General features: G+C 45.6%; 1 protein-coding gene across 5 annotated transcripts in view; it reads right to left on the bottom strand.

Annotated features, from left to right (window-relative positions):
* Window positions 1-282: 282 nt before the first annotated feature.
* The window catches only part of RNF213 (ring finger protein 213), an 88988-nt gene continuing 72752 nt past the window's right edge, over window positions 283-16518 (bottom strand). For all 5 annotated transcript variants that reach the window (XM_043496307.1, XM_038371171.2, XM_038371173.2 and 2 more), the window contains 16 exons: window positions 15762-15843; window positions 15265-15299; window positions 13768-13862; window positions 12766-12925; window positions 11509-11689; window positions 10442-10536; window positions 9423-9674; window positions 7157-7289; window positions 6156-6239; window positions 5571-5751; window positions 5214-5415; window positions 4955-5032; window positions 4383-4580; window positions 3359-3448; window positions 3085-3263; window positions 283-2541 (listed from right to left, as the gene is read on the bottom strand). In XM_043496307.1, the coding sequence (XP_043352242.1) occupies window positions 2388-2541; window positions 3085-3263; window positions 3359-3448; window positions 4383-4580; window positions 4955-5032; window positions 5214-5415; window positions 5571-5751; window positions 6156-6239; window positions 7157-7289; window positions 9423-9674; window positions 10442-10536; window positions 11509-11689; window positions 12766-12925; window positions 13768-13862; window positions 15265-15299; window positions 15762-15843 (2199 nt within the window). In that variant the 3' untranslated portion in view covers window positions 283-2387. The remainder of the gene's footprint in view (window positions 2542-3084; window positions 3264-3358; window positions 3449-4382; window positions 4581-4954; window positions 5033-5213; window positions 5416-5570; window positions 5752-6155; window positions 6240-7156; window positions 7290-9422; window positions 9675-10441; window positions 10537-11508; window positions 11690-12765; window positions 12926-13767; window positions 13863-15264; window positions 15300-15761; window positions 15844-16518) is intronic.

Genomic DNA, 16518 nt, shown 5'->3' with positions numbered 1-16518 from the left:
GCTGGGGCTCTTGGGGAGAGGTGATGAGTTTCTGACCCATCTAGGAGCGGAGGGAAGGGAAGGAAATGACATAGGGCAAGTTTCCCTGCTCCTGTTTTACATATCTGTGTGGAACTGAACACAGCAATCGTCCATTAACTCTGTCCAAGTTTGCACTTCTGCATAAGTAGCAGCTTGAAAGACAAAAGAGGCCAAGGTTTTAAGTGTCCAATTCCTCATAGCACAACTGTGCATTAGGTGCTTTTCAAGACAGAGTTTCAAGCATCACTATTGACCACTAAGGAATCTTTAGCAGCAAATATTTATTGAAGAAACAGCCTCAAAATCCTCAGCAATAAAAGCACTGAAATAGATGCACACTTCTACGTTAGTCGTAACTTATCTGATCAAGTTTATTAAGACTAAATGAAAAATACAAAAAATAATCAAATCCTTCATACAAAGCAACTCAGTGAAGTACAAGTACATATAGCATGATTCCCTCTAAGTAAATTGTTACAGCTAAGGCACCTTAAAGCTAGAAACAGCAACAAAACAGTGACTAGAAAAGATCACCTAATGCTTGCTGTTGGAAGTTAGTTTGGGCTCTGTCCAAACTGAGACCCTGAGGTATCTTTTTTTTTTTTTTTTCTTTTTAAAAGGCAACTTGAAAACATTAACTGTGCAGTAAGAGATGGAAATACTGCAAATGTAAATGAAATCCATACTGCTTCCAATAGGCAAACCATCATGATTAACTTTACATTTCAAATTATCCCAAATATTAAAATATTAATGCTGCAACAGATCAATAAATGGCAGGGAACAGAGGGAGTGCAGAGCTTGTAAAATTCCCTCGTTCAGGGGAGGGGGAAAAACCCTTTCCTAGTGAGAATTCATATTCTAATGGTTTTAGGATGCATATTATCCACCTAGTGAAATCCAGATTTGTGGACCTGTACAATTTATTGGACAGACGTTAATGGGATCAAATCTATCGAATGTGTGTGGTTAAAGATTCTCATTTTGAAGGTGTGTCTAACAAAAGATCTGGATTTCCTTACATTTGATCAGAAACTTGCTCCTGAGTGAAATTCTGGCTATAAAGTACAAACTTCTGGCCCAGAAGGAACTTTTCTAAAGGGAAACATGGTCCTAACTACATATGTTAATGACTCTGCTGTGACATCAGGAAAGCAGGGTGGCACTGATAATTGCAGATGCTTCCTGCTAGAGAAAGGCAACACTGAAAAGTATTAAGTCAGAGACACAAGACATTTATATGGGGAAAGCAGCACAGACCAATGACATTTACATTTCTGTTTTCTCTATTAATAGTCTGATGTTTGTTCAATATCAGCTAAGAAGCTGACAACTAAATCCATAATGCAGAGTCCAGACTATCCAGGAAACGTGCCTGAGACACGAGTGAAGTGGCTCTCTCAGCTCCAACCTGCATGCCTGCCTGCACACGCACACACGCCAGACTTAGCCTGGCAGTACCCTTCTGTTGCAAATTTAAGTTATCTTGGCGAATGGGGTGGGGGGAGAAGAAGAAATGGTCTTGGATTGGGGGTAGTAATTCAGGACTATCAAATTGTCCTGGTATGCGGGATCTGGGCCACGTGGCCTTTTAATGTTTTATTTTAAAGGCAGCTACAAGAACAACTTCCGTGGTGAGCTTTGAAACGTACTGTTTTTTTCTTGTATGTGTTATGCAAAGAGGAACTTAACTGACCTCTGGTAACTGATACCCCGGGACTCATGGAATGTTAGAGCAGGAATAAAGCTATACAGCTAAAAGAGCTAATATGACCCTTTAGACATATGAAGGCAGCTTGGGTAGTTTTGCAGCAGCAAAGCTTGTGAGACCTGGATGAGGGAAGACTACATTTGTTTTTCATCCAGCTGAAGAGGAAAAGGTTGGCAGTAAGGGAGCATATGAACTGGAACAGTGCCTACAGAAAACATGGAGAACAGAGCATACCTGTACTGGGGCTGTTCAAGTAGCTCACAGGACACTTTGATACCCCCAGCTTCATCCCCACCCTGCCCAGATCACTGAAGGATGATGGATATGTGAATTTTCATCGCACCTCCCTATGAACAGCGTTTCCATCTCTGCTTTGCTTACTCAAGAAATAGCACATATTTGTATATACATTTATTTCCCCCAGTCCTCCTGCTTCTGATGCATAAAATCCTTTATGCTTGTGCATCACGTTTTGGTCCTGAGTCCAGTGTAAGAGAGAGGTTATTTTCTAGATCTCATTGACATGGCGAGTTTGTGGCACCAGAATTCACCCCAGGAAGGAGGATCAGTGCAATGAGCAGGTCTTACATAGACCCAGTGCTGTTCCTCCAGTGACTTCATGTAAAAAGCAGTGTTTGTAGGATCCTCTACTATATTAACTTAGTCTACGATCCCTTTTAAGGACTGCAGCAGCTTTCCAGGCAGCAATACAGTGAGAGAGCAGAATCTCTTCTGGGAACATAGACTCCAGCTCTGTAAGTACGTTGCTCCCTTTCCTTTCAATGTACGAAAAAAGTGTATCCTTCAGGCTAGAAAATAAAGAGTGGGAAAAACGCTATTAATAATAACATTGCAGTATGCTGCATATATCCTACACAGACACACACACACACACTACAGTGAGATAGGTTAAATGGTGCTACAGGTCAGATTTGAAATATATTGGCAACACCCAAGGAAGCTCAAGAATGTAGATGTGGGAAGTGCTGCAGGTTAGGACTGAGGTGCAGGGGCAAAGTTGTGTATGGAAAGCCAGCTGTGCTGGTCTGTGCTACGTTTGGATTTGCCCAATGCGAGCATTCCATTAAGCACTCAAAACCAGCAATTCCCATTTGAATATTTTACACGTCATACGGCTCTGTAGAAAAGTCACATGCCCCAAAGTTTGTATAAACATTCTTAGCACCAGCCAAAGCTTTTCACTGTGCAATCAGTTGGTGTTTTATGTTTTGTGTCCATCTGGCCAGGAAAAACTAAGGGAATTCTTTGCCCCTTTGCAAATGCATGTAAATGACAGAAATTAAAAAACGAGCACGTGAAGGTGGTTAGATCTGGGCTGAACAGTCCATTACCTCCATGAGGGGTTGAGCTCATCTCCAACTTTGGTATGTTTCAACTTCAGGATGATCATTTCGTGCAGCTCCTGCAGGAAGGTCTCCAACCCGGACTGAATGAGGAAGGTGTTGAGGAGCATGGTGTTTTCTGAACTGAGTTCAGCTTTATAGGCTGCATCAACGTCCACAAAGGGATCCTAGAAGGCACAGCAAGAACATGCACATGTAAGCAGTCTTCTCTGGGGAGAAGGAAAAACACTGAACCGAATGCCGAGGCCAGACACTTTCCTACCCGTTTGAGACGCAGCAGTTGTTCAGACTTGTGAGTAGAGAGGAGCTGCCACAGGGCTATGATGTGCTTTAGGTGACATCGACTTAGGGCCTGAAAGAGAAACACACCAATGAAGTAGAATTGTATGCGAGGGATGCACTCAGGAATACCTTGCTCTTCACGTCTTTGTCGCAGCAGAACACGGAAAGGCTTAAAACAATTAGACTATTCTGGTTTTCCCTGTATGCTAAAGTAAGCGCAGGAAGGCTGGTGCAAGCAGGTGAGGTGACTCAGCATATGTGAAACATCAATGATCAGCAGGAGTAAACATCAGGATATATTACCATAAACAAAGCAAAGATTCCCCAAGCTGGAGCTCATCTAGCCCTGACACCCTGGGTGTGGAGGCCTGCTTTCCAAAAGGCAGTCTCCCACTTCCGTCTCTCTCCAGCTGCTCATCCCCCATAGCACCTGTGCAAGGGGAGGGCAAAGTGAAGGTGGAGTTAATGCCATGTGTGCTGAAGAGGAGAGGAGTCACAGAAACAGTCTCTTCTGGCACTACTGTGCCCATCAGTGGGAGAAGAGAAACCCTACCACCATCCTTGAGAGAGAAGGGGAGGATATTCAGTTTTGTGCTGGTGAAAGCTGACTCTTCAGGGGAGGCGTCCCATTGTATCTGCCTTCTCTTGGTCTCTGTGCTGCATCATACCCAGCACTTGCATCACCTAACTCAATGATTCCCCTGCTTGTTCCTGAATCCTAGCAGGACACCAAGGATCTGCAGAGCAAGTGAATTTGACACATCACACTTCCTGCCCCAGCTCTGCTGTAGTAGTTACAAAGGGCTACCCAACAACATAAGCTGGCTGGCTGAGCCCTACCTCAGCGTGTGTCTCCAGGAAAGATGAAATCACCTCACTTGCCCTGGGCATGTGGAGTCTTTAATACCAATTTTTAAAGCTGGGCTGTTGTTGGGCTTGGAGACCAGTCTGATTGGATGTGTTTACGAGTTTGTACACTCAGGGAATCTGCTCACTGGACTCACCTTCAGCACATGGGGGCTTGTCTGATCCCCCATCTGCAAAATAACTTCAACATAATGGGTCAGAAGCATATCTGGGTCCTCTCCAGCCATGGCCAGGAATCCCAGCGTGATTTCAGCAACTGACAGAGCTTCACAGATGTCATTGTAGGACTGCAGTTCCCCACTGATCATGTTGATCATAGAGTTGGGGAGGGAGTTCTGTAATTGGAGGATACACAGTCACCACTTAGCATTCCTCATCATTCCCTTTCATTATGCAGTGAAGACCTGCGTCTCATGGGTGCCCAACCTGCTGGAGCCCCAATATAGGACAAATTCTCAAAGTACAGGGAGCTAAAGATAAAGATGTTTACCTCCATTTCCTGAATCAGGATGTACTGAGCAGAGAACACTAGGTTTGTGTGCATTTAAGGCATAAATGAGTTAAAACATGAGGCACCACTGAGTGTCCTCCTCATGGGCCCCTATAACTCAAAAGGTGCATGTGGGAGGAGTAAATCCCAATTTTTATCCAGTTAGAAAGCCTCTGGTCACTTGCTTGTCCTGCTACTTCGTCCATCTCAGAGACTCACCTGATTGAGCTTGCTCTTTACATCGTTAAACAGATGCTCATAATTCCGGTCATGTCTGTACACCAGGGTGGGTATTCCCTGTTGGGAGAGAGAGAGAGCACGCGCACGTGAAATAAGGCCTACAGGTTGTCGATCTTGGTGGAACACGCTTTGGTCGCCCCTGTTGTAGCACATGCCAGCTGTATAGCAGTGAAATGAACACCAATACTGGCTGAAGAGTTGTCTGCAAAAGGTTGCAACTGGCTCCCATCCTCCTTACCACTAGAGTGATGAACGGCTTCCCCTGCAGGAACCTGCTGGTGACCTGCTGCTGGATCTTCTCCAGGTTGAACTCCTGCAGAGTCTCCCTGCCTTTCTCCACGCTGTACTGGCAATTGGACAAGATCAGAGGGACCAGGTCTCTCTCCACCTCATAACTGATCACATGCAGATCAGCCACCTCTGAAGGGCTGATGGAGTAGCTGTGGGAAAGGAGGAAGCTTTGTTATGTTACAGGCTGAGCTGCAGAGTGATGAGCAGTCTTGATTTGCTGCTGGGGGAAGAGGAGGCTAAGGGGACAGTTGGTACCAAAGAGAAGCAGCGGCATGTGGCATGTCTAGCTGACACATTAACATACCTGTTGGTTTCCATTGTGTTTTTCTCCACTGTGTAGATGAAGTCATTGTGCAGGCTGATGAGGTAGCTGATCAAGGCTGTGGAGCACAGACCCAGACCCCGTCTGCGTGGCAGGAGGTTCTCAAACTCGCTGTCTAGGGTCAAGTCAGCATCACAATAGCCTGTGGGAAGCTTAATTTCACCTGCAACAGGGCAGAGAAGCCTTTCATAACAGGCCCACAGCCCCGGAGGCTGAGCTCCCTCTCCTGAGCTGGGACAGGGAGCCAGTCATTTGGCAGGTTAGGATGGGGTGTTCAATAGGAAGAGGGAGCCAGAACACAGCTGTTTTGCAGCTCATCCTAAATATTAAGGGGTGGTGAGTAGGGGCAGGAGAGATGAAGGGGAAGGGGAAACAAGTTCCCTCTTTGCACCCACACCATTTGTCAACACCTTGATGTCGAAAGTCAGCTTTCAGGGTACATATCAGTGCTGAAAGGAGCTTAGGTTGCCAAAGGGTAACGAGGGGTCAACCTTCCATCACCCGGTGTCGAGTGACCTCCCAGTCCTGCCATTCCAGTAATGACAAGAGCCTACACAGCACACTCACCATTGGTATCTAATGATCTTCTCAACTTGTTCCACACGGACAGAAATGTGTTTACTCTGATTTGCCACAGATTCCTCATCTCATCTGAAGAACATAAAAACCAGGAATCCTTGAAACACCCTTTGCTGGCCTTCACAACACCTTTGAATCCCTTAACACACAGGCTTTCCAAGTGCATTCCAGAACACTAGCTATATGGTCAGAGGGTGTCAGCTCTTCTGGTATAGCAGCTTCTAACAGCATAAAAGCTAAAGATGCATTAAATACTTTGCTAATGTTACTTTTCCCTTTAAGCAATTGCTGTAGTTACCAGAGTGTCAGCCATCCTGTCCACTGGGCAATTTCTATATTAAAACGTGGTCCATGCTATGGAACAGTGTCGGATGGCTGGGATTTGCACCATCACTTGAGCTTTCAGTAATTCATCCTACAGATCTCAAGCAAACCTCCACGTTCATGTGCTCACGTCCTCTCAAACTGGCTGATGACTCTTTGGCTATGTACACACTACAGCTAAAGTCAGTATAAGTTATGTCACTCGGGTGTGAATAAGCTACCCCTGGAGCGACATACGTTACAACGATGTAAGCGCTGGTGTGGACAGCGCTATGTCGGCAGGAGAGCTTCTCCCATCAATATAGCTACTGCCACCCATGGGGCTTGGAGTAATTAAGTACCCATGAGAGCTGTTTCCCATTGGCTTAGAGCATCTGCACAGCTACATTTGTGCAGCGGTGCCGCTGTAAGCTCTGAGCAGAGCCATAAACTTCCACGCACAAGGGGCCAGGACTGCTGAGGGGTCAGGGTGGGTCATTCCCTTTAATGGAAGTCAGAGCTCACACCACAGGCTTTGCTTTCAAGCTTAGGAGACGTGTCCACTTTAACTTTGAACCTTCCGGAGAGTCAAGCCCTTTGCACCGTTTGCCTGATGCACTCTGTGTGCGCTTTTGTTAATGACAAACTGGAAATATTAAAATTGGACCATCTCCTGTCAGTCTTACCTGAATGGAATTTAGAGATAAAGTCTCGGATTGTGCAGTGTTCCACATCTGTAATATTCTGGAATCTTTTCACCAAGTCTCTCTGCAGAGCCAGGATGTCTGGTAAAAACTTAACCAGCCTCAGTTCAGCTTCCTAGAAAGTGGGAGAGGTGCCAGGAGTATGAAGGCAGATCATACCGGAGATGCACAAAGGGTTGGACAAGCTTGCAAAGGACACAGACTTGCAGCCTTGATGTGTGCTTTTATTTAAACTATTTCTGAATGTTTAACGACAAAAAGCACAGTACTTTACACATGCAAAACTCACTGAGTGTACAATGCTATAGACAATGTTTATGTAATTAAAAATATGGAGAATGTCTTGAATTTGAGCATCCTCCTTGCAGAGAGGCTCATGCTATTCCTTCTCCATTTCCATCTGATTTTACTATATATACCAATGAAGCAAGTACTTGGCTTGTTTTCAGGTGCTTTGTCACTGGGGAAATCACCACTGTGGTCAGTCCCTCCAGGACACTTGCAAGGGCCAGGCAGATTGCAGCAGAGTCTGTAATACCCAGGCTGCATGTTCAGTGAAGGTCACAAAGATGGGGGAGGAAGGGGGAAGAGTAGGAAGCTGTCTTAGGTAATGATTCATATAGAGCAGGGGTGGGCAAACTATGGCCTGGGGGCCACATCCGGCCCTCCAGATGTTTTAATCTGGCCCTTGAGCTCCTGCCAGGGAGTGGGGTCTGGGGCTTGCTTCACTCTGGCACTCCAGCCAGGGAGTGGGGTCAGGGGCTTGCCCTGTTCCATGCTGCTCCTGGAAGAAGCAGCATGTCCCCACTCCGGCTTCTACATGTACGGGCAGCCAGGAGGCTCTGCACGCTGCCAATGGGAGCTATGGGGCAGTGCCTGCAGATGGGGCAATGCACAGAGCTGCCTGGTCATGCCTCTGCGTAAGAGCCGGAGTGGGAACATGCTGCTGTTTCTGGGAGCTACTTGAGGTAAGTGCCGCCTGGAGCCTGCACCCCTGACCGCCTCCCACGCCACAACCCCCTGCCCTAGACCCGATTCCCCTCCCACCCTCCAAACCCCTCAGTCCCAGCCCAGAGCACTCTCCTGCAGCCCCAACCCCTCATCCTCAGCCCCACCCCAGAGCCTGCACCCCCAGCCAGAGCCCTCACCCCCTCCTGCTCCCCAACCCCCAATTTCATGAGCATTCATAGCCAGCCATACAATTTCCATAGCCAGATGTAGGCCTCGGGCCAAAAATTTTGCCCACCCCTGATACAGAGTGAAGTACGTTAGCGGCAATGAGAGACCAAACTGCACTTTCCTGTATGGAGACGTATTGAGGTATTTCCATTCTACTTTAAGAAACCGCATAATTAGATTGCTTGGATTCCAAGAACAAATATAATTGTTATCAATGCAAGCTAAGAGTAATCTCATCTTGTGCTTTAGGATGTTACTTTTGGCCATATTTTTGAAAACTTCTTGCTGACCCCCATGCAGACATGAGAAATGAAATCAGGATACTGCCCTTTTGCCTCTTGGCTGGGGATCCATGCCACCCCAAAAGACTTCTGCACAGCTGTCCTGGGAGCTGCCCCTGAAGGCCACCTGGTAACTGAAACTGGTCCTGCATGCAGCAGCTCATCCGCTAAGTGGGTTAGAACACATCACTCCACTGCAAATCTCTCTACTACTGACCCCTACATGGTCTTGGAACAAGCTACCAGATGGCCTGCTTCAGGCTATGCAGAGCTGTGTTCCACAGGGAAACAAAGGCTGACAGAACCAAAGTGAGGCAAGTAACGATCCCACAGTATCATTAACAGCTCAACTGCCCTTTCTTCTCGTCTCACATTTGCTCTCTTCACTCTTTAAAGGGACATAACAGCTAACAAACCAGAGTTTAATCTTGAACCAAAGGGAGGGTGGCTTTGGGAGGCCGATTAGCTTCTGATCCCTCGATGGATTTCACTTCACAGACACTAACACAAACTACCTTTATGCTTTATCTGTGATTTTAGAATATCAAAGTGCTCTTGATGCATATTGATGTACTTCCCTTTTTGACAAGTAGCTGACAGCAGCATTCATTCTCAAGATCAAAGTCATCACATTCATAAATAGTTGAAAAGAAAAAGACAGACATGAAGCTGTCTGTTGGAGTTTCCCTTTTGTTAATGATGATGTGTTAGCCGGGGACTGGATCTCCAAACCTGTAGTCACTCGTCAATGTGTCCTGAGACAGAGACAGAGTTCTCGGCACACTCACCTTCTGTAGGAACTTCCAGAGGATGGGCACAACGTCTTTGCCATCCTTTTGCTGGACTACATGCCCCAGGTACTCAACTGAGATCCTCTTTCTGCAGCTCCACATCCGGGAGCAATGCATGGTGTTGTCCTTGGGTAGCTGGGACAGGAAGGTCACGGGGTCACCGTACACAATTTTCGCCACTGGGTTGGAACACATTCTCTCATCTTCACTGATTTGTCTATTTAACTTTGTAAGTATTTTGTCCAAATCCTGCATTAAAAAGACCTAGTGTCAGAAACACAACCCCTTCCACTCACAAAACCATTGTGGAGGACAGAGGAAAATGGAACAGTGGTGCCATATAATTAACTACAAGGATCTCTTTGGAAAGGGGGGTGGACTTATGAGGGAGAATATGCTGATGGTGGTAGTTCATTTATAAAGAGAGAATTTTGCAACAGCTTTGCCACATTTCCCTGATAGCGTAATGGCCAGTTACCACAGGAGGATGTCAACACTGATGGGCTCATAGCCAGGGCACTTAACATCCATGCCAGGACAACCACCGATACTAGAAAATTCTCCACACTCTCACTCAACCCCAGTGGTCCCTAAAGTTCTCTGTTCCTTACATTCTGCACCAGGAAAGGTCAGATGGGATTGACTCCATGCTGCTAACCGGGTCTGACATCTCTTCCAAAGCCAACAGATACTTCTACTTGTCTATCAGAATCCTCTACAGTCCCTTCTTGGTCCCAGATTCTACCTCTTGCCCAGGCAGAGTAAGGTGGTTGTCCCAGGGTATGATGTCAGATATAGAAGCTGTGCTGTTGAGTAGTGAGACAGCACAGATGAATGCTAACCTGCCTGGATTAGCAGTGCTTTTCAAAAGCATGGAGCGGAGTGGATTTATGGATTGGTGGGTCTGTACATCAGCACAGGTCTGGGCTGCAGTTCAGAATTCCAAGTGGTCTTTGGGCTGCTCAAGTTCATTTTTAGATTAACAGTCAGATATAGAAAGTCCAGTGGGATCTCACCTTTAATTCAGGAATAATAATGGTGTTTGCAACAATTCTTTCCCATTCATTTCTGTGTTCCTTAGTGGAGAGTACACCATCAAAGCGAACTGGCCCTGCAACAGGGGCATATATAGCGTGTTACATTTACAACATCAGTGGAAAATGAACTTGGGGTTCTTTAAATGCCTATGATTTCCCCGTGGGAACACGACATCCTTGTGAGTTGCAGTCAGCGTGTGATGAGCCATTTACACTTTCAGAGGTCCTAAGGTCTAGGTAGGCATCCATGTTAAATGATCTCACTGGAGAGAAAATGCAGGGCCAGTTGAGCACTTTAACACCCCTCCCCAACCCCCCCCGCCACCACCACCACCACCTTTCAGTGCTTAAGAAACTTTAATTCAGTCTCTCACTCTCATCTGAAGGGAGATCAGATATTTCACAAATGTTCAAACATACAGAGAAATTAAGTGACTTGTCCAATGTCACACCATGAGTCAGTGGCAACACAAAGAATAGAACTTGAGGAATCTTGACTCCCAGTTCAGTGCTCTAGCCACTAAGACCATGCTCCTCCATTTAAATAACCCCATAATAAGATCTGCTGCAAGACCATTATTGTGTCATGATTCAGACCTTCAAATTCTACTGAGAATCATCCTCTGTCACTGTTTCCTATTGTAGCTTAGAAGGTGGCATATAAACCATTACACCTGATCTCTTCAGGTTTATGCATCTGCTACATTTTTTGAGCAACTCATCAGTTTCTGTAGCTGAAAATCCTTTCTGTACAGCATACCATCAGTTATGCAATGATTCCAGTCAAGACTACCAAACCAGTTTAAACCCCAGAGCCCTGGGCAGTAAGAGAGATGATCAGTCAGATCATCTGCTTGCAGGAATAGGAAATAGGTATCACTAAAGCTCTGGATCTCCCCAACTGACTTTGCTGCTGCCAATTTGAAATGCTTTGCCCACACTGGTGCTGTGCTATCCATGGAGGAACCACACAACTGCTACACTTAAAATGACGACACTGTCCCCCTGCTGCCTTCCACATTCTGTCCAAGTGCTCACTTCCTTACACTGGTTTGGGTGCTGGTGGGGGTCCTTGAGGAGGCTGCACAGAATGAGATGAACTACATTGATGGTCTCATCAGCACTCTTTCCCAGAGTTTTTGTCAGCTGCTCCAGGTCCTTCTCAATGTGCAGCTGGAGGAAGCCTACTGGATCCTGCACTGGTGGCTTTATGATCCCTCGCAAGGACTTAAAGAACAAAAACAAGGCAAGGGTGAGAGCAAGTAGTGTAAAACTCTAGTCTGATGCACGCAAAGTTATAACCCAGCATCTTTGAGTCTTCAATGCATCTTAGAGAAGACCAACCCCTGGGACAGGACTATATGCAGGTATCTACACATGTAAGGGTCAATCTTTTATTCACTGCAAACTTGGGGGAAGACAGCAGCCCTTAAGATGTGTTTCTGCCCCAGCCTCCATTATAATGTGACACCACTATCTGGAAAATAGATTTTTGCTTTTCTGAAGGATCCCAACAAATCACTACAAAATAGGATTCTTACTTTCACCTCTCTTTGGGGAATGGATGGAAAAACCCTTCTCTTTAACCCCCGTTTGTGACTGAAAAGTACCAGACATACTGTGCTTGGAAGATACACTATTTTTGAAACTTTGTTTTACCACTTGATGCATTTGTTAATTTTATTATTTTCACTTGTACAAATTTATTTACTCCTCATAACACAAGAACTAGGGGTCACCAAATGAAATTAATAGGCAGCAGGATTAAAACAAACAAAAGGAAGTATTTTTTCACACAACGCAGCGTCAACCTGTGGAACTCCTTGTCAGAGGATGTTGCGAAGGCCAAGACTATAACAGGGTTCAAAAAAGAACTAGATAAGTTCCTGGAGGATAGGTCCATCAATGGCTATTAGCCAGGATGGGCAGGGCAGGTGTCCCTAGCCTCTGTTTGCCAGAAGCTGGGAATAGGCGACAGGGGATGGATCACTTGATGATTCCCTGTTTTGTTCATTCCCTCTGGGGCACCTGGAACTGGCCACTGTCAGCTGACAGGATACTGGGCTAGATGGACCTTTGGTGTGACCCAGTCCGGCCGTTCTTACGTTCTTAAATTAGAGAGAGGGCTTAAAGGTATGTGCCTACAACAGCAGCTTGTCTTGCCAGCATCCACTATTAACAGCTCCTCCAGAAGCACTGGGAGGAAGCTGCAGGCTTTTTGCAGCACTGACTGTATGAAGAGTCTTACCAGAATTCCACATGGGAAGTTACTCTGTTCAGACAATGAGCATGGTTTCCAATACCTGCGGATCTTTTGTGGCTCCCAGCAGCATTGCCAAGTGCGTGAGCAAGCGAATCACAATGAAAACAACTGGGGACATCTCCCTCTCAGATGCTACCGTTGCTTCTCTGTTTCTGGGATCCCCGAGCATGTGGCCAGTTTGAGTTCTGTCTGTGAAATGCCTGTATAAAATTATGCACAGTGAATTTTCTGTCTTGATATGAAAAAACCAAGAGAGAGAGATGAGTCGAAACACAAATAGAACCTTTCCATATCTAACTGCTACTGATACCATGCTGCAATTTAAGGCTCTTGCATTAGAAAGGTGGTGAGAAAAGGCTGATCACTACAGACAGGTTTCACACTGCGATAGCCTGATTCACTTACCTTATTAGCTGGCAGCTCCCACCCCACTCCACAAGGAATCTTCCCCTAAATGCATCTTCTATTAAGAGGTACCATGCAGCCACTGTTAGCTGAGAGTCAGGATTAGCCACTACGTGCTAGGCAGGTCAGAAATCGCTGCTGTTAGTGCTAATGATCATAAAATTAGCATGTCAGGGCTGTAAATGCCAACCTGGCTGGGCCAAGGGGCGAAGTCATGAATCACAGCCCCTAAAGTGTTCTAGTAGACTACATGCTCTATGCAGGCTGGTCAGGTGGTAGGATGTCAACCGAAGGTTGCCAAAGAAAATTCAACTGATAATTCAGCATTAGTTAAGAACTGTACACGAAAGAGAGTAACAGACCAGCTGAGGGTGACTAAGGAGATGAAAAGCATAAGAACACTAGACTGACAAATCCTAGCTTTTAGCTGGTCTCGGCAGAACTAGACCTAGACTGGCCTCTGCAATCAGGTTAACCCCTTCACTACTGGTGGAACAACTGTCTGTGCTAGTAGTAGTTTTCAAGAGAACATTGATTCAGCTGAGACACCAGGATAGGGCATGTCTGTATAGCTTCTGGATGGAATGTAAGTGTTACATAATTCAGCACTGAATAAGTTAAAGTAGTTAAAACATACTGGACTCCCTGAAAGCCATGGACTGGAATGTGTCGTAAACCTCCAATCAGAGCATTGCAATCAACACACCGGCTCTGTTCCATGGGACGACCACACTGGCAAAGAGAGAAGAAGTTACACAGATTAATTAATCCCAGACAGATGCAAAGGAGCAGCATCTCATACCCAGAGAAATGGAGCTAATTCAGACTCTGAGGCACAGTCTTGGCTCTACTTAGTGCTAAGTGCAGTCCTCACACAGTGAGGTACCCAGCAGATGTGGGTCATCGCTTTTACACAGGTACAACTGTGAAAAGCGAGATGCCACAGTTCAGGACAATTGCACTTGCATTTCCCCTCAGTAGTACAGCAAGGGCACTTCTGTTCTCCCCAGCCATCGCCTCTCTTGGGTGGAGACACATGTCTCTTGCCCTTCTGACCAGGGTATTTCCAGGCTGCAAAGTTCTCTAACTAATTGTGATTTTCCCAACAAAAGAAAGACAGACTGTCTAAGTAGGCATCCTTTGCTTCTCTCCTCAGAGATGGTATACAGTGCAATTGCCACCATTATATATGTTACCACACAGCTGTTTCTAAGCAAGTAAATTTATTCTTAAAGTAGAAAACATTACATAGAAAATGTATTAAAACAATAAAAGAACCTGCCCACATGCAAATACGCTAACCAGAGATCGCCCCCTCACTTCAACAAGGGCTCTGATTGGTGACTGGTCCTTCCAACCCCACACAGGGCTGTTCCCTGCAGTCATAAGTGCATCACAACTTCAACTCAGAACCGCCACTTGATCTGATGGGGCCTCAGCAGGCCAAAGCCCTTTCAACCCTTTCCTAAGAATTGGGGCCCACCTTGGACCAGAAGTCCTGTCCATTTGCTGGATTGGAAAGGAGGCCCTGAGCCAGTTTAAATCCAGGCTATTTATCAAAACCCCTTTTCCTTGTCTGTTGGTCCCTGGAGAGTCCAGTTTGAAATAGTATATGCAGACGTCTCCGGCGGATGGTGTTTCTCTGGAGATGTTACAACCTGGTGAATTTGCCTAATTGTCCTCTATTGTTCTCTTCTTTACCCTCCACACGGAAATACATACATACAATCCCTCAACAACACACTGGGATATTTAATACAATGGACTCCAAAGATATTAAACTCAATAAGGTTTGTCCAGGATATTGTCATATCTGTCAAACAACACAGTTTAAAAAAAAAAAAGGGAGGGGGGAGGGGAAGGAAGGCATTTTACAGGCCTATAAAGAGAGAAGCAACTTCCCAACACTTGAATGCAACATGCAACTTGTTAATTGGAAAGCTGCTACTCACTGAAAGAGGCTGTATTACTGCTTGGAGTACAGTAGCTGTTCCAGTATTCACCGTGCAATGCTGTAATGGTTGATCATACAGCTTGACTGCATTTAACTTTGGGATATAATTAAATAGCAAATAAAATATAGTGCAGGCAGCTTTTAAAGAAATAAACCACCCTCGAGCCCAAAAACTCTTACCTCTCCAATAGTGCAGGGATGGCCATTTGGACACACTGTGAGACAAAGAAATCAACAGCATGGTATGGTGAGCAGGACAGAAGTGCATTTTTAAAACAAATAAAACCCACGCATTCCCCTCTAGATTCGCGCATGCGCACGCATACACACACACACATGCAACCCGACAGCAAGAAATCTATTTCAAGATCCAGATTTAGTGGAAATAAGTAAAATTCTTGGAGCACACAGGAATCGTATTAGCTGCCTACACAGAAGCCAGAGGTCATTCTGTCTCTATGTTGACTATGTCTTATAAAGAAACTAGAGAGAAATCCCTGGGAGACTTTGCCACCGTATAATAACAGGGCATGACAAATATATGAAATTCCTCTTAGGCATCACATAAATAATACTACTCTCCTGCTCCACAGATACATAACTGGACTTTTTGGAACAGTTATTCTCAGGTGATGGCTCTTCCTACACTGTTACCAAATCCACTCAGGGATACTTACCATACCAATGCAGCTTCTTCATTCCCTCCCAATTCACAGCCTGAACCATCAGATCTTCAGGCATTGTGGGCAGAAAAGAACGCTAAAAAACATTCACATGAATAAATACATTACTACAGCAATGGCTCAGCAACACACCTGTTTTCCAGTTAAATTACACATGAGAGAACATTAAGGCTGTGGCAGATTGTCAATTGCTCATCAGTGCAAGGAAATAAGGAGAAAGGGAGAGGCAAAACAAGTGGTGAATTCTACTTAAAAGTAAGAAAACTTTATATTTGAATGGGATGTGTTGCTGAGGAAGCAGCAGGCTCAACCCTGAGAAGAGAAGGGGGCGTTACTCCACAAACCCTCCAGCCAATTAAAGAAGGAGGTTGACAGGCTACAGTGGGAGTCCTGGCCAGTCTTCCCGGGCCAGGAAGGTAGGAGAAGCAGAATGGGGATGGTTTAAGGCTGGGGTCACATAGGGGTTAAAAGAAAAACAAAGGTGGTGTTACTTTTCCAAGTGCCCACAAAATGTGGTCCACCTGTGAGATACCACTCCCAGTAGACCGGGCAGGTGATGATGCTCTCTCGGTTGCTTGAGCTTGGATTCCCCTAGGTACCCTGCTGAACACTGCTAGGCTCCTTAAATATTTGATTAGGGGGTGGGGGAAAACTGGCACTCTCCCAAGCCCACTCACTCGTGCGGCCATAACGAGTTTCACTCAGACTAGATTGTGCAGATCTTTGTAGGGTGACCCTCCCACTCCTTTCC

The sequence above is a fragment of the Dermochelys coriacea genome, chromosome 14, assembly GCF_009764565.3.
Source record: "Dermochelys coriacea isolate rDerCor1 chromosome 14, rDerCor1.pri.v4, whole genome shotgun sequence".
Taxonomy (NCBI): domain Eukaryota; kingdom Metazoa; phylum Chordata; order Testudines; family Dermochelyidae; genus Dermochelys; species Dermochelys coriacea.
The sequence above is the reverse complement of the archived record's forward strand: the minus strand, read 5'-3'. Positions and strand labels throughout refer to the sequence as shown.